Source organism: Hyperolius riggenbachi, chromosome 3 (genome assembly GCF_040937935.1).
Source record: "Hyperolius riggenbachi isolate aHypRig1 chromosome 3, aHypRig1.pri, whole genome shotgun sequence".
NCBI classification, from domain to species: domain Eukaryota; kingdom Metazoa; phylum Chordata; class Amphibia; order Anura; family Hyperoliidae; genus Hyperolius; species Hyperolius riggenbachi.
The window spans coordinates 103,841,208-103,859,390 of record NC_090648.1 but is presented as its reverse complement, the minus strand read 5'-3'; the positions used below and the strand labels follow the sequence as shown (position 1 = coordinate 103,859,390).

Below are 18,183 nucleotides of genomic sequence, written 5' to 3'. Positions count from 1 at the left end.
GAGACGCTTCTCGTCTCAGGCACACTTTAAGTGACTTGCGATTTTTGTAATTTGCGATCTCTAGAAGGCCCCAGGCCTTAAAGAAAAACTCCGACCAAGAATGGAACTTTATCCCAATCAGCAGCTGATACCCCCTTTTACATGAGAGAACTATTCCTTTTCACAAACAGACCATCAGGGGGCACTGTATGGCTGACATTGTGGTGGAACCCCTCCCACAAGAAACTCTGAGTACTACTCCTGGTAGTTTCCTGTATGTGAACCTTGTTGCATTGTGGGAAATAGCTGTTTACATCTGTTTCCAACTGCCAAAAAAGCATGCAGCAGCTACATCACCTGCCAACAGTAAACATGTCACCATGTAATAAATGTCAGAATGTACATCAGGGATTTAAAAGATTTTACAACCGGCAAACACTGACTAAATCATTTATACATAATTATTGTAAAAATTAAGCACTTTTTTTATTATATTATTTTCACTGGAGTTCCTCTTTAAACTTGCCCTTACTGTACATTTTAGCCGCTATTTTAAAGAGATTTACAGCATTTCCTGTTCCAGTGTCAGGACGCGTCAGGGGAAGAAACTTTAGTTATGAGACTATTTATAGTTACCGTAACTTCAAAGAGTTTTATTGGTAATTTGCAGAAGTTTCAACCAGAGAACACGTTAAGCATCCCACGCAGGGGAAGCCTATGTAAACCAATTACCGGTAACATGCGTGACATTTAAAATAGTCAAGTGCAGTGAAGATATTAGTTTTCAGTAATTAGGAGTTAAACAAATCGTTTTAGAACGAGGCCAGCTCTCAGCAATCTACTAAAACCTTAAGGTGCGTACACACATGCGACTATAGTCGTTTGTAACGATCGTTCCCCGATCTTTACCAACGACGATCGTTACAAAAAACGAACCAACGACTATTAAGGCAAACGACGAACGAGGCAAATCGCTACAAAACAAAGTTCTGTCTTGGCGGATTTTTACCACCGACGATCGTTAGCAAAAGTGGTACATCGTTGGAAACGATCGTTCGTACCAGGCTGGACATGCGTATTTCACTTTTTCTCCAAGGAACTTTACAATTTTATGCGCAGGCGCATTAAGTGCTTTTACGTGGTGTAACGTTCGTTCTAACGATGTGATCGTTACACACTTTATAGAACTAACTTTACTTCGGTCGTTCTTTCGTCAATTAAAAGTTCGTTCGTCGTTCTCAACGAACGATCGTTGTCGCATGTGTGTACGTAGCATTAGAGTTGAGAAGTTGATTTTTAGAAGGTATGGAGGGCATAATTTAACCCATTGCTTTCCAGCCACAGGATCCAGGAGTCCCAGGTGTTTTAGAAGGCCTGCATGTTATCTTGAAGTTTTGCGGTTAACTGTTCTGCTAACATAGTTTCTGTTACTAGGTCAAAGACTTGTGCAGGGATTCTGAAACTATTTAAAGGGAACCTAAACTGAGAAGGATATGGATTTTTCATTTCAAAATATTACCAGTTGCCTGACTATCCTGCTGATCCTGTGTCTCTAATGCTGGGTACACACGATGCAATTTCCCGCCCGATCGAACAGGAAGTTGCATCGTGTGTACATCACATGTTCAATGTGCACCCGATTGATAAAGCGATTGGTTTTCTAATAAGGGTGCAAAATCGATCGCTTTATCGATCAAGAGTCGATCAGACATGTCGGAAATAATCGATCGCTTCCCGTCGATCGGGAGGGAAATTGCATTGTGTGTACCCAGCATAATATTTTTAGCCACAGCACCTTAAAGAGACTCTGAAGCGAATTTGTTTTGCTATATTTACCTATTAATTCACTTCAGAAGTCTCATTAGCCGCAAACCGCCGCATCCCCGCTGAAAACCGAGGGCTGCAGACCCCCCTAGATCCGCGGGCAAACATCCACGACCAACTTGGTCATGGAGTTTGCTGCTCTGAGAGGCAGAGCTAGGAGCTATAGCTCTGCCTCTTTTGCCATCAATCGCTGCGCGATCGCTGCCTCTCTGTGAAGGAAGAGTGAAAGGGGCGGGGAGAGGCGGTGATTCACCGCGATTCGCAGCAGAGCTACAGCCGAGAGCTCTGCCTCTTCAGGAAGCGCCGGCCAGATTCGCCCTCGTTTTTCAGCCGGGATGCAGCGGTTTGCGGCTGATGAGAGTTCTGAAGCGAATTAAAACATAGCAAAAAAATTTCGCTTCAGACTCTCTTTAACAAGCATGCAAATCAGGTGCTCTGACTGAAGTCAAACTGGATTAGCTGCATGCTTGTTTCAGGTGCGTGATTCCACCACTACTGCAGCCAAAGAGATCAGCAGGACTGACAAACAACTGGTATTGTTTAACAGGAAACATCCATAGCCCTCTCAGTTAAAGTTCCTTTTTAAAGTAGAATGTTAGCAAATAAATATTAGTTGCCATTCAAGTCTGGACCTGCCAACTGTTCCTCTTTTGGAGGGACAGCCCCTCTTTGGGAACTAAATCCCTCTGTCCCTTTTTCTTCCTCGCTTGTCCCTCTTTCAACACTGATGTACAGATCTGTGTAAATATATGTATTTTTCTTCTGAAAAATTTAACTGACTCTTAACTTTATTCATGGCCTTTAAATTGTTTTTATTATTTTTAAATGTTAATATGAAGGAAATAGGACCAGTGTGGTTTGAATTATATAGCAGCATATTTTTTTTTAGTATGTGTGACTAAGGCCACATACAGACATCAGACCATAGTCTTTGGAAAATGAAAGATCACAGACCAATCTTACCACCCTTCCTGTAGTATAAGAGCCATACTCTACACAGTCTTTTCTATGGAGCTGAACTCCACACCAGGAAAAAATCTTTGCAAGATGCTGCACACACAGATGCTGTACAGACACAAAAGATCAGTGTCTGCAAAAGATCTGTTCCAGCCAAAAATCCATTCCTGCAAATTGCAATGATAGTCTATGAGATCTGCAGATCTTCATACACACATGATTTAACTGACATTCATCTGCAGATCTGCAGATCTGAAAATCCATCCTGGTGGATCTGATCTGCAGATGAATGTCAGTTAAATCATGTGTGTATGATGATCTGCAGATCTCATAGACTATCATTGCAATTTGCAGGAATGGATTTTTGTCAGGAACAGATCTTTTGCAGATACTGATCTTTTGTGTCTGTACAGCATCTGTGTGTGCAGCAGCCTGCAGAGATTTTTTTCCTGGTGTGGAGTTCAGCTCCATAGAAAAGACTGTGTAGAGTATGGCTCTTATACTACAGGAAGGGTGGTAAGATTGGTCTGTGATCTTTCATTTTAGTCTGATGTGTGTATGTACCCTAAGGGTGTGTTGGGTGTGTGGTTAGAGGTGTGGCTTAAAGGGACTCCGAGCAGTGCAGAAACTATGGAAAGATGCATAACATTTTAAAGCTCTCTTTCTCCTCTTTCCAATGATATATAAATCGCCGCCCTACGCCTTTTAGTTTTCGCTATTTTCACGATTGAAATTGCCACGACCGCGATTTCAATCGCAAAAATAAAGAAAACTAAAAGGCGTAGAGCGACGATTTGGGTGTCGCCAGAAAGAGGAGAAAGAGAGCTTTAAAATGATATCCATCTTTCCATAGTTACTTGTATTACACAGGACGACACTTTCCCCAGTGTCAGCAGCTCCATTCAGCAGAAAAAGTCGGCCTGTGTAATACATTGTAACTATCGAAAGATGGATGTCATTTTAAAGCTCTCTTTCTCCTCTTTCTGGCGACACCTAAATTGTTTCCCTACGCCTTTTAGTTTTCTTTATTTTCGCGATTGAAATCACGGCCGCGGCAATTTCAATCGCGAAAATAGCGAAAACTAAAAGGCATAGGGCAGCGTTTTATATCTCATTGGAAAGAGGAAAAAGAGAGCTTTATAATGATATGCATCTTTCCATAGTTTCTGCACTGCTCGGAGTCCCTTTAAGTGTCCCTCTTTCTGATCTCAAAAAGTTGGGAGTTATGTGGATGTCATCTGTAAAAACACCTTCTGCTTGATGCACCTTTTGTAAGAAGATGCAGACAGTAGTTATTCAGCTATCAGCAGTGACCCTGTCAGCATAAGGATCCATACTTTAGAAGTATGTAGTCAGCATGGAAGGGGATTAGGCAGGTAAAACACACCTCACCCACAGTGTTGTAACTTCCGTGCTCTGATCCAAGGGAAGAAGAACATACATGGAAGAAGGAGAAGGAGCAGGAATGATCGGCACTGCAATGTACATTTATTCTTCAAAAAGTGAGGCACAGTCCGAATGCATAAACACAAAACAGTAGTGCAACATACATGGACATACCGGTGCTCAGAGGTGTGATGGTGACGGTGGGTGCTGGGCGCTGCTCGCCTGACGGCCGTTTCGCGCTATAGCGCGCTTCTACGGAGGCTGGAGGGCAAACTCCCACTATCCAGGTTTAAATAGGCTCTAAGGATGGCATTGGGCGTGTCTACGCCTGCAAAATCCGCCTACTTCCTTTAAAGGACTTACGAGCCCAAACTGTCTAAAAAAGCAAAGTACCTGTAAGCTGTTTAAATGCACGGAGGACGCCGTCCGCGCCCTCCGTGCAGTTCCGCCGGGTCCCCTTCCTGAGATCGCCCCCCGCGCCGACCCCGACCCCCCAGGCCGGGTCGGGCTCTCGTGCCGCTCTCAATATGGCCGCTTCCATTGGCCGCGGCTGCGCAGTCCGCCTGGCCGCGAGTGCGGCTGCGCAGCTCTACGGCCAACCCCCCGAACCACGCACTGTAGCGTGGATCAGAGGGGTTGGCCGTAGAGCTGCGCAGCCGCACTCACGGCCAGGCGGACTGCGCAGCCGCGGCCAATGGAAGCGGCCATATTGAGAGCGGCACGAGAGCCCGGCCTGGGGGGTCGGGGTCGGCGCGGGGGGCGATCTCAGGAAGGGGACCTGGCGGAACTGCACGGAGGGCGCGGACGGCGTCCTCCGTGCATTTAAACAGCTTACAGGTACTATGCTTTTTTAGACATTTTGGGCTCGTAAGTCCTTTAAGGGCAGCAAATAGCACAGTGGAATGCATATGTGTTCCACCAAAACTTCCTGGTAGTGGTCTCACCTCCCTCTAATGGCATCCTTTGCAGTCCAAACTTATTAGATGGCTGCAAAATGCTATTGCATGCATTGGATGCCAATGGAGGGATAGGTGCCATCTAGTGGCTAAATAAAATATGACTGGTGAGGGAAAAATGTATATACCGGTATATAGTGCATTTAAATTAAAGCAGGGACTGGAGCAGTAGACACCACTCTAAGTGGCATAGCGTGCTACAGTGACTGCATATTATGCTTGGTGCACATAGAAAAGTGCAGATTGTGCATATGTAGAAAAATCTATAAAAATACATAAATGCAAAATTATGTGATACTATATGCAATACACCATATTAGTCAAAAGTGGCAAAGGTGGGGACTGGGTGGGAATAGACTGGTTTAAAATGATGCTCTGGCATCATATGTATCTTGAGAGACTGGAGAGGAGGCAAATGGCCTGGAAGCATCATTTCTGCCATTAGCTACTGATACCCCTTCCAAATCAATGCCGCTATCCGAATCTTCTGATCCTGAATTGATATTGCAATCCAGGATTTCCCTCCTCTCCCACCCTATTTACCTCCCTTCCTTCCTTCCCCTCCTTTACTCATGCTAATATAGCCATCTGATGGTATAAACAGTGGGGTTACACCAATCCAGGCCATTTGCCTCCTCCCCAGTCTCTCAAGATACATATGATGCCAGAGCATCATTTTAAACCAGTATATTTCCACCCAGTCCCCACCTTTGTCACTTTTGACTAATATGGTGTATTATTGCATAAAGTATCACATAATTTTGCATTTATGTATTTTTATAGATTTTTCTACGTATGCACAATCTGCACTTTTCTATGTGCACCAAACATAATATGCAGTCACTGTAGCACGCTATGCCACTTAGAGTGGTGTCTACTGCTCCAGTCCCTGCTTTAATTTAAATGCACTATATATATACATTTTTCCCTCACCAGTCATATTTTATTTAGCCACTAGATGGCACCTATCCCTCCATTGGCATCCAATGCATGCAATAGCATTTTGCAGCCATCTAATAAGTTTGGTCTGCAAAGGATGCCATTAGAGGGAGGTGAGGCCACTACCAGGAAGTTTTGGTGGAACACATATGCATTCCACTGTGCTATTTGCTGCCCTTAAAGGAAGTAGGCGGATTTTGCAGGCGTAGACACGCCCAATGCCGTCCTTAGAGCCTATTTAAACCTGGATAGTGGGAGTTTGCCCTCCAGCCTCCGTAGAAGCGCGATATAGCGCAAAACGGCCGTCAGGCGAGCAGTGCCCAGCACCCACGTCCCCATCACACCTCTGAGCACCGGTATGTCCATGTATGCTGTACTACTGTTTTGTATTAATGCGTTTGGACTGTGCCTCACTTTTTGAAGAATAAATGTACATTGCAGTGCCAATCATTCCTGCTCCTTCTCCAGGATCCATACTTTAGCTGGACTGCTATGTGTCTTAAAGTTCTGAATATCGGCTAGCCTTGGGCACATTATGCTTGTAGAGCTAAGCAGAGTGTGAGAAAGCCCGCCTATACTTCCTGTCGCTTGTGTGCTACCATGTCTCTGAAACATGAATTGAGGACAACACTCACAAAGTGGAACCTGCTTCCAGGACAGCTAGCAAGGGTGCCCCCCTCAATTTTTGGTAAAAGTCTTCTATAACTTCCTGATGGGCATTTGGGGCAGAATCTTCATTGAACATTTAAAAATATGTATGGCTGGACTACTTTAAATTGCACATTTCATGGAAATGCAAGTGTTGCTGACCATGGAAAAGCGTTATTATTATACTCTATGTTTCGTACTTCTTGGACAGCACACCTATCTTGCTTCAACGGCTGTGCCAGGTCTAGCCTGTGTGGCTGATACAGACTTGATGCAAGCAAAAAAGTAAAGATGACCAGCACTTGCCAATTCTTAAAAAGCAGAATATTTATTCACAAAAAAGAGTGAATAAAAATAGCCATGAAATCCGGACTCCCAGAATGTAACTATAGCTCTTGGTAGTAAGTATAGCTCTTAGCTGCATACAATGGCATGAGGACTTATGCCATTGTATGCAGCTAAGAGCTATACTTACTACCAAGAGCTATAGTTACATTCTGGGAGTCCGGATTTCATGGCTATTTTTATTCACTCTTTTTTGTGAATAAATATTCTGCTTTTTAAGAATTGGCAAGTGCTGGTCATCTTTACTTTTTTGATTATTATACTCTATAGTACATCAGATGCTGTCCTTTCCAAAGTGGCTTCACTCTTTTTTAGCATGAGTTCTGAGCGACATCCTCTGGATCCGCATACTGCTGTCAGCTTCTATGTGCTGAATGGATTGGGTCCTGGCTTGATGACGTCATTCGCCACATAGAGGCTGACAGTGGTACTGGTAGGAGGGGAGCCCAATCTCCGCAGGAACAAGGTCAGGTGAGAGATCTTTTCTTTATAATCCTCCATACTGCCCGATCGCAGCATGAGTGAAGGGGTAAATACAGGGTCGGGAGGTGGGTTGGGTTGGATCGGACCCCCGGGAAGGCATAATTTAATGGAGGTAACTTATATTCAAGTTATGTGGCTTTCAGGAGCCACTTGCAACGATGTGAATATACTGTGGTTAGGAAAGGAAGTGGTTAAAGGACACCGGAAGTAAGAGGGCTATGGAGGCGTCCATATTTATTTCCATTTAAATAATACCAGCTGCCTGGCATTAGTAGTGTCTGAATCGCACACCTGAACCACACCTGATCAGGGTCTATAGCTAAAAGTATTATCGCCAGCGATCAGCAAAGCGCTGCTGCATGAATAATCCAACGGGATTACTCTCACTGCAGCGATTGTGGCATGTTTTACGCATTTCCGATGATGGCAAACATGCTACATGCAGCATTTCCTCAACTGCGTCCTGATTCTCATACACTGGAATGCGTTTCAGGGGTATTAGCCCGCTTCTTCAGGTCAATAACAGTGTCTGAGAAGTTTTTGGTCATGAGTGGGAGCCCCTAAAATTATAGATTATAGATTATCAATAAATATACCTTTTTCCATTAATCAATGGTTTGTTCTTTTGAGAAGGTAGGACACACCTCTCATCTATGATATTATTATTTACAATAGTATACCACCAAGGGCGCCTCCACCAGTGTTTGTAAAATGAATTTGATTTTATTCTGCACTTTCCTTACAAATTGTATGCCATTTGTCTTACATGTAATACTTGTAACTTTGTGCACATTATTAGCTGGGATTTATACGCTGTCCTGAAGCCATACTCTGCAAACATTGTATTGTAAGCTTTTCTGCTATCTTTGAATATACTATATACGGTAATTTCTTGTGAAATTGAAATGCTGGTGTGCGTGTATAGTTAGATAGCATTACCTTGTATTGCACAGCACCCTGATATTTGCTTTATAAGCAATTGTCTGTCTGTTTAAAGAGGTGTGCAACACATTATAGGACTACTGAAGTGATATGGATATCGGGGCTACCATATTTATTTCCTTTTCAAGTGGCATTGTTTAAACTGAAATAAATATGGCAGCCTCCATATTCCTCTCACCTCAATTGTCCGTTATTGTATTTCCTTAGAGGGAAGTTGGAAACCTGACAAATACAAGCATTAATACTTACTTGGGGCTTCCTCCAGCCCCCCTGTAGGAAGTAAAAATCAATTAACCCTTCACATTTGCATGCAAATGTTCAAACAAATACATTCACAGATTCACTCATCCAGGCACAACTGTTATCCCTACAGCTAAGTTAAATACTGGGGTCTTAGTTCACAGAAGAATGCATTCTTATGCTTAGTCACCTATACTGCGCAGTGTAAACGTAGGTGTCCTAACTCTGGCCCTGTAACATGCATAGTGCAGACATGCAAACATTCATTGCATCAAACCTATCTAGAGATTAGGTGCACATATCCTGACGTCCTCTCCTGTGCGATTGGTATGATGCACTAACTGTCCCAGGAGAGGGCGCCAGTATGTGTGCTTCTTGTGCGATTGGTATGATGCGCTATCTGTCCGAGGAGAGGACATCAGGATGTGTGCTTCTAATCCCTATTGCCCCGAAACGAGTCATCGGTATCATGGTCGGATTTCTGGCAAGGCCACATAGCCCATGGCCTAGGGCACCAGATAAACAAGGGGCGGCCTGCAGACAGTGGGCATTATTTGCAGGGCATTATTTGCAAGTGTCCAAACAAATGAACGGGGTCAGGATAACTGCACTATTAGTACCAGCTGACATCTGCCTGTGCTGTGCTACAGGCAGCTGCAGTCCGTTAACCAAACGTTTGTGAACAGTGTGTGACTAGCAAAAAGCCAGGCCTTGTCCAATGACATAGCAGCAGCTGCAGGTAGTTACAGAAGGCCGGGTCTCACGCACTTGGCGTGGGGGATGAAAGGACCAGGGACAGCACCAGCAAATAGTACAGAATACAGAAGGCAGCCTCTCACAGTACACATTTCTTAATTATTGATTGGCCAGCGCTGTTACCCTGAAAACAGCAGTGGGTACAGGACTCACTTTTACGTGTTTCTGACCCCACCCAATGTCCAATTGTGAGACACTTTTGACAATGTGTGTGTGGTGGATGGCTCCCACCACGCCCATCACCTGTAGATCGCTTGATTGACCAGTTCCCCGTGTGACGTGATTGATTCACTTCATATTGCCATGGAGGCCTCGGCACTAGCCGCAATAGAGGACACCAGCGGCCCAAAAATGTTTGGGTGGGTGTGTGTGTGGAGAGAGGTGGTAGGATACGGTTTCGGTTGGGGCGGCTGGTAATAGTCGGCCTTGGGCGGTAAGAAGTACAAATCCGGCCCTGATCAGTATATGGAGTGGACTTGTGTCACATTGTTTGAATAAACCTGGACGTTGGTTCATCAGAGTGTGCGGACCTTTCCAATTTTTTTGCAATTCTACATTGGTCCAGCACCTCCAAAGTGGTGTGCGATTCTTTCTTCGATTGTTGGTTCATATATATTGGGGAGACGGATCCACCCGGTCCCCCCAATTTTTTATTTGGTTTTAATAGACTACTAATTTTTATTCTGCTGACGCCTCTGTAACTGCTACAAATACTTTCTTATTTGTACGTGTTTATATGTACTTTAACCCCCTTGGCGGTATGAAAAATACCGCCAGGGGGCAGCGCAGCAGTTTTTTTTTTATATTTTTTTTTTTAAATCATGTAGCGAGCCCAGGGCTCGCTACATGATCGCCTCCGGCGATAGGCGATCAGGAAATCCCGTTCAAAGAACGGGATTTCCTGGAGGGCTTCCCCCGTCGCCATGGCGACGGGGCGGGATGACGTCACCGACGTCAGCGACGTCGGGACGTCATTGGGAGACCCGATCCACCCCTTGTCGCTGCCTGGCACTGATTGGCCAGGCAGCGCAGGGGTCTGGGGGGGGCGCGCGCCGCACCGGATAGCGGCGATCGGGCGCGCGGCAGCGATCGGGGTGCTGACGCAGCTAGCAAAGTGCTAGCTGCGTCCAGCAAAAAAAAAATTATGAAAATCGGCCCAGCAGGGCCTGAGCGGCACCCTCCAGCGGCTTACCCCGTGTCACACACGGGGTTACCGCTAAGGAGGTTAAACGTTACGATTTCGCAATAGTGGTCCTTTGATGCAGTTTAGTGAATACACCCCACTTTGCTTATTCCGCCCTCTCTCCTGAAGTGATGCAGTGTGGGTACTACTTTTTGCTCATGAGTAGCTTAAGTTAGCAAATCCCTTTTGTAATAATGCAGTACAGTATTAAAAATCCTTTATTCCAGCGGCACAGATACAGATACAGTGGTCATAAGCAGTGGAAGTGACAGAAACGCCTGAGAGTATTTATTGCCTCTGTCAAAGCAAGTTTAGCATCTGTCGGGCGTTTCTGTCATCCCCACTGCTTATGTGACCACTGTATCTGCCCAACTAGAGTAAAGGGTTTTTAAGGAAGCAGTGACTCACTTTTCTCTCTTCTAAATTGACGTTTTTCCAGGTTCCCTGTGCCAGCAGGTCTGGTCCCTGCTGCATGTTGGTGCCAAACTCTGCAACTCTATTTCCAGTAAGCTTCTGCATTAAAGAGAAACTGTAACCAAGAATTGAACTTCATCCCAATCAGTAGCTGATACCCCCTTTCCCATGAGAAATCTCTTTTCACAAACGAATCATCAGGGGGATCTGTATGGCTGATATTGTGGTGAAACCCGTCCCACAAATTAAGCACTTTTTTTCATTAACATTTTCACTGCGGTTCCCCTTTAAAGAGACAACATTAAACTTTGCTAGTTGGTTTCATGAAAGATTGTTGCTTGTCCGACTTTATCCTTCTTATCCTACGCGTGTTGCAGTGTTGTGTATTACATTGTAGCTGATTAATTTTCACTTCTTGTGTTTTGTTTTAGAGTGATCGACTCCTTATCAAAGGAGGTAAGATCGTCAATGATGATCAATCATTCCACGCTGACATTTACATGGAGGATGGGTTAATTAAGTAAGTATAGCCTACAACTCTCTAAGATCAAAGCTGTGCAATATGTATAGACATTGCCATAACAAAAGAGCCTAGCTTCTCAGTCAGTACTGCAGTGGGAGCTTCTACAAGCTTAAAGTGGACCCGAAGTGGTTCTTGGAGGGCAGATGGTACATGGAGGCATGATCTTTGCCTCTTGACATGCCTCTGTGTCCCCTACCACCATGCTCACCCCAACTACCCCCAACCCCCCCCCTCCCCTGCGCTATAGCCACTCAAGTTTGGCGACGTTATTTGTCGTCATCTCGGAGCTCTCTCTCCCTGGCCACACCCCCTGCCGCTACCTCCTCCCTGCACACTGTGAATGAGAGACAGTCTCTCATTCCAGTGTCGTGACCCAAAGGTAACGAAAGTGAAAGTGAGCCATTGCGGCCCACGGGAACTGCGGGGAATGGCGTTTTTTGCGGCTACTTCATCAGCTCACCCCCTGGATCAGGTAGCCCACTTTTTTTTATTTTATGAGCCCACCTCAGGTTCTCTTTAAAGAGGCACTGTAGTGACATAGTAGAATAGAGGAGGTTTGATCCCGCTTCATCAGGCAATAGCAACGGAGCAATAGCATATGTGTTCAGTAAAAGAGCCAGGCACCTCTGTGTTATTGCTCCATTGTTATTGCCTGATGAAGCGGGATCAAACGTGCGAAATGCGTCACATATTTGGAGTTCATAAATAAAATATATTGACTGTCTTTACTACATTGTGTGTCTACTTGGAGGAGGTAAATCCACCTTTACCTTCTCTATTTGCCAAGAATTTGGTTTTTAAGCTCATTTAGCTTCCTTTTATCCTTTTGGCGCCTCTGTTCTCCTGCAATTTTCATAGGTTTGGTAGTAAACGTTTTGCAAAACTGCCTTGAACAGCAATGGAACAGCGATTTTGCAGCGGTCCTATACTTTATTTTATTTTATTGAAGCGCCAGTGCTTCAAAATTGCTGAGATTGCAATTTTGGGAAATCGGTACTGTGAGATGACCACCACTAACTTTCATGAACCTAGTGTATTTGGAATTGCTGGTGATTCCAAAACACTGCTGAAAGCAGTCTAGTGGGCCCCAGGCCTCAGTTCGTGCTCCAACATGTAAGGGTGACCAATATTTGGAAGTTAGCAAGAAACTTGTTTAGGAAATGCTGTATGACCAAATTCAGTGCCAGCACTGCCAAACAGGGCATATATACGAGTTTGCACCAGTGGAGGTTGGCATCATCATACCAACCCAACTTTTTGAAATAAGAAATAGGGAGTCTTGTTCCACACCCCTAATCACACCCCCAGCACACACCTAGTCACGCAAGTCATAAGGATTTCATGAGAAAAATATTTTTTTTATAATCTAAACCACACTGGTCCTTTCTGTCCTGCTTCATTTTCCTTCATATTAGCATTTTTAAATAAGAAATATATAAATCAAAAGGTGGATACACAATTCAATTTTTTTTTATAGAATTTTGATCTATTATTATTTTATCAAACCTATCATATACTGTTCAGTTTTCAAAGCATACAACCTGATTTTTCCAACACATCCAAGCATTGAAAAAAAAAGATTATTTCTAACTTCCTCTCTATTCCATTGTTCTAGTCGAATAAATGGAAAAGTCAAACCATTTGATTGTTACCTTAAAGGATAAAGATAGAGTCAATTAAAGCGGAACTGTAGATATAAAATAAACACAATGTTTCACTTACCTGGGGCTTCCCCAAGCCCCCAGCAGCTGTCCTGTCCTGCCCCGGTCCTCAACGAGTCTCCGTTCCACCGCCGCCGCTCGGTCCCGTACCTCGACTTGTAAGTCGATGCCAGCGCGGCTCTGGCCAAGCGTATCCGCGAAGAAGGGATATGCGTGGCCAGAGCCACGCAGGCGCAGTGGCCCGGCGGCGAAACCAAAAGTAGCTGGCGGCGGGCGAACGGAGGCTCGTTGAGGAGCGGCGCGGGACAGGACAGCAGCTGGGGGCTTGGGGAAGCTCCAGGTAAGTGAAACAATGTGTTTATTTTATATCTACAGTTCTGCTTTAAGTACATTTTTCAGTACAATATACATATATTTACATAGCTTTGTACATTAGTCCTTAAAGAGGGACTAATGAGGTAGAAAGAGGGACAGTTAGGGAACTATGGCAGCATTGAGACACACAGCCATGCCTGTTGGTAGGTGTTGAGAGTTTAGCCAACTTTCATGAAATCAGAAATAAAACTATGCTTTAGAAATAAAATAAGAGGCCCCAGTTGTGGAAGACACAGAAGTGGTCTTACAAAGAATTGTTGGGTCTTTTGAATGACTATGAATACAGCAGGGTACGCAAGAATATGCAGACCACCACAATGCAATTTACACAATAATGGCACTGTACAGCACAGTATAAAAGCACACAGTAGTAGAGCATCCCGTCTCTGCCTGCTCAGTCCCTACATGCCAACACTCACAGACACAGCCATTTATAGAGGACAAAGCCCCGCTATCGGCCATTCTGAATTTGCTAGCATTGGTTGAAGGGTCAGGCAGGGCATTATGGTTAAAGCAGATCTGAACTCAGAACTTCCTCTCTGCTCTAAAAGATAAGTAACAGGATAATAACCTTTAAAGTGACACTGAAGCAAAAAAAAAAGAATGTATGATATAATGAATTGTATGTGTAGTACAGCTAAGAAATAAAACATTAGTAGCAAAGGAAAGAGTCTAAGATTTTTATTTTCACTTAATAGCTTTTTTTATAACATCATTCTCTTATGGTTGCCGTTTACAAACTACCGTATATACTTGCATATAAGCCAACCCGCATATAAGCCGAGGTACCAACTTTTCCCTAAAAAACCAGGAAAAATGATTGACTTGTGTATAAGCCCCCTCTCCAATATAGCCCCCTCCACAGTAGCCAGGTGTGCCCCCAGTGCAAATCAGCACCCTTCCCCATAGCCAGATGTGCCACAAGGATGATAGTTGTGTCTCAAGACGCCACTAGATGGGGTCATAGATATGAGACAGCGAATGCCACACAGGAAGAATCCCCAATCATTGCACCACTGAGATGTTGCTTGCACACTCTGCTCCACAAGCCGGGGGACACAGGTAGTCTTGAGCAGTGCACTCTGCCCACCATGTTGCAATGGATGGGGGGCATGGATACAGCAGGAAGCCAGCTGGCAGGATCAGTAGTGCATAAATCCTTGCGCTCCTCTGCCAGTAACACAACCTGCTCCACCATCAGTTCAGCTCCCAACTTTTTCTGTGCTGAAAAATTAGACTAATATGCAAGTATATAAGGTACGCTCGGCATTTAAGACTATAAAACAGAACAGAGCTAATGACCCTTTGAACTTCTCTGCAGTAAAATCTTATCTGAAGTTGTCTTTCATTGTTTCTTTGATGCATAAGTGCTTCAGAAAATAGCATTGCTCTCTAACTAAATTAGTCACAGAGCTCAGAGAAGCTCCTTTGCATAGATAACAAGTGAAGTTTCTTAACTATCCCTGTACTGGAAACAATGTTCTATTCTTAGCTGTACTACACATACAATTCGTTGTTACAGCTGATACAAATCCTGCAATAAATCTGCAGTGTGTCTACTTCCTACTTTCATGGAAGCAGACATAGGGTTAACATCCTGTGTTTACAAATTAGCTGCACTGCCGAGTCTGCCAAGATTCCTGAGCTGACTCTGCTGAGAGATCAAATTACAGTTGTGATTAGTCACAAATAAGGGGCAATTAGACAGGCTAAACTCTCTAAATATGTACAGGGTGTATTTTTCTGTTGCCTTCTGTCCTATGCAAGAGTTTAGGTCCACTTTAATGAAATTCTACTGCACAAGCCGGAACATACTATTGGTCAAAACAACAAAAGTTGATTTAGGTGATATCTTTACTGAATTACTCTAGATATCATCTCTATAGTCAACATTGGCACATACCTGAAGGAACACATCCATAAGTTCATGCAAATGACAAATAGGCAAAGCTTGCTGCAAATTGGAAGCTCATCCTTAGTGGATAGTGCCAGGACACTCCACATATTATAGTTACTCATTACTACTCATTTAGGATTAACAGTCTGATCACATGGGATTACCGTATATACTTGCATATAAGCCGACCCACGTATAAGCTGAGGTACCCAATTTTTCCTCAGAAACCAGAAAAAAGTGATTGACTTGCGAATAAGCCCTCTCCCCAGTATATCCACCTCCTCAGTAGCCATGTCAGAATTGTAGCGGTTTTATTTATGCAGGAAAAGATGTCATATGTATATGTGTTAAGTTTTAATGTTCTATGCAAAATTTCATTGTGAAGTGAAAAGTTAGAGTACTTTATATTGCTCTGTGACATAGCATATTCCAGGCTGTGAGGCCTATAAGATTATTCTAGTTACAAAAAGTCAGAGCATTCTTGTTTATGCTAGTGCGTGGCCTTGACATTTAAAGAGGTTTCTGTGTGAAGACAGAGAAGCAAGTTAAAATTACATTACTGCAGTAATTATAAATGCACATAATTATTACACACAGATATTATTAATCTAAATATTAATGATCAATACAGACCCTTTAAAGAAAGAAATAGTTATTGTTAAACCCTTTATAATAGAATCTATTACTTTAAAATATATTTAAAAGCTAGTGATGATTTGGGTCTGTGAAACCTTCTTGTGAGATTGTTTTAGTTTTAGAAGATGTTGACATGTTTCTTAGCTTGAAGGCCAAGGCCAGCAAGAAAATATAAACATTTCCCAGACAGAGAAAGTCAAAATATGAAAGATATAAAATATAAAACAAGGGTTTTTCCCAATTAGTTAAAGATGATTCAATGATGCCACAACATTATTAATACTGTTTGTTATTTGTTATGAAATGATGACCCCTGGCGGTGGAAAAATATTACATTTATTTCTTCATCAGAAAGACAAATATATAGAAAATGATTTTATATTATTAAGATTTAATATGCAATTATATCTTATATGATTAATTGTTTTAAGAAGAATTATATAATAAGCGTTATATTTAAATGAGTATATTAGAAGCCTTGTATGTTTTAATAAGCCTTAAATTGCTGAAGGCTCTCACAGGTCTGGTTACAGTGTCAACCTGACCAATCTCATGTCTGGGGAAGTACCAAGACATTCCAACCTAATTAGCAGTGAACACTTTATCAGTAATGCGTCATGAATGACATTGTTTAATATTTTTGGAAGTCCATGTCTGGGTCAAACAAGTCATATCAGCAGACAAGATGGCTGGTGACGTCCATTTTTAATGAACCGCGTCAGAAATGACCTGATTAGAATGTATAAACATTGCAAACCTACGTAAATTCCCACAAGATAATGTAATTAAGAATTTATAAACAATAATATTGTGACTTAGGTAATCAAAACATGATAAAGCATTGACGCACGGAAGCTTTAGCCAATCAGAGTCTGGGATTCAGGGAAAGTCCAGATTAGGCAGCCATATTGCTTCCTACCGCTATAAAGGTAGGGGCTGAAAGCTCATAGTTTGCAAAAGCCCAACAATCTCCTAAAAAGACACATGAGGCAGAAGCTACCTTCCCACAAGTGGTTCTAGATGCTGAAGAGATGACAGAGAAGGGGTAATATGCTTAATATTCTGGTGATTTACTTTATTAATTTTTCAGCATTAAGTTTTATTAACCACTTAACGACCGCCTAACGCCGATAGGCGTCGGCGGGTCGTTAGTGGTATAGCATGGAAACGGCCGCTCGATCGAGCGGCCTTTCCATGCTAGTTCACGGAGACTGCCTCCGTGAACAGTGTGCGAGCCGCCGATCGCGGCTCGCACGCATAATGTAAACATCCGGGGAAGAAATCCCCGCTGTTTACATCACACGGCGCTGCTGCGCAGCAGCGCCGTGACGTAGATCGGCGATCCCCGGCCTCTTATTGGCCGGGGATCGCCGTCATCTGATAGGCAGAAGCCTATCCTATCAGGCGCAGGACGGAATTCCGTCCTGCGCCGCTCAGAAAAAAAGGTAGAGGGAGGGAAAGCCGGGGAGCCCAGAAAACGCTGCGGAGGGGGGCTTTGAGGAGCCCCCCCCCCCCCCCGCAAATCAGTAATAGCCGGCGGCGATCAGACCCCCCCTGCAGGACATCCCCCTAGTGGGGAAAAAAGGGGGGGAAGTCTGATCGCCCTGCCACATTCCTGATCGGTGCTGCGGGCTGTAGAGCCCACGCAGCACCCATCAGTGCAAAATCCCCTGGTCCTTAAGTGGTTAAGATGTTAGCAAGAAGTTTTTTAGAAGCTTATTTTTATGCTATTTCTTTAAGAAGATTACTACAAGTTTTACACAGCTATTGATACACAGCTATGGATACAGATGAGACTACTTTTGATCTTATTCTACATAACACAATCGTTCTATTACTTTTTGAATGTACTTAGAAGACTGATGATCGCTTGGCTCTAAAGCCTTGATAAGATGGAATACTGTTATAAGGAAACACTACTTGGAACTGTTCATATTTTGTATATATGCTGTATGATAAGCAAATACAATTTTTTATATAAAATCATATACTGAGTGCTCTGATTCATTTCAAGGTATACCGTCAATCTATAATTTACT

General features: G+C 43.5%; 1 protein-coding gene across 2 annotated transcripts in view; it reads left to right on the top strand.

Moving 5' to 3' along the window:
• Nucleotides 1-18,183, top strand: part of DPYSL2 (dihydropyrimidinase like 2) — a 142,819-nt gene that overhangs the window by 75,498 nt on the left and 49,138 nt on the right. For both annotated transcript variants that reach the window (XM_068274717.1, XM_068274718.1), the window contains exon 2: nucleotides 11,484-11,572. In XM_068274717.1, coding sequence (XP_068130818.1) covers nucleotides 11,484-11,572 — 89 coding nt within the window. The remainder of the gene's footprint in view (nucleotides 1-11,483; nucleotides 11,573-18,183) is intronic.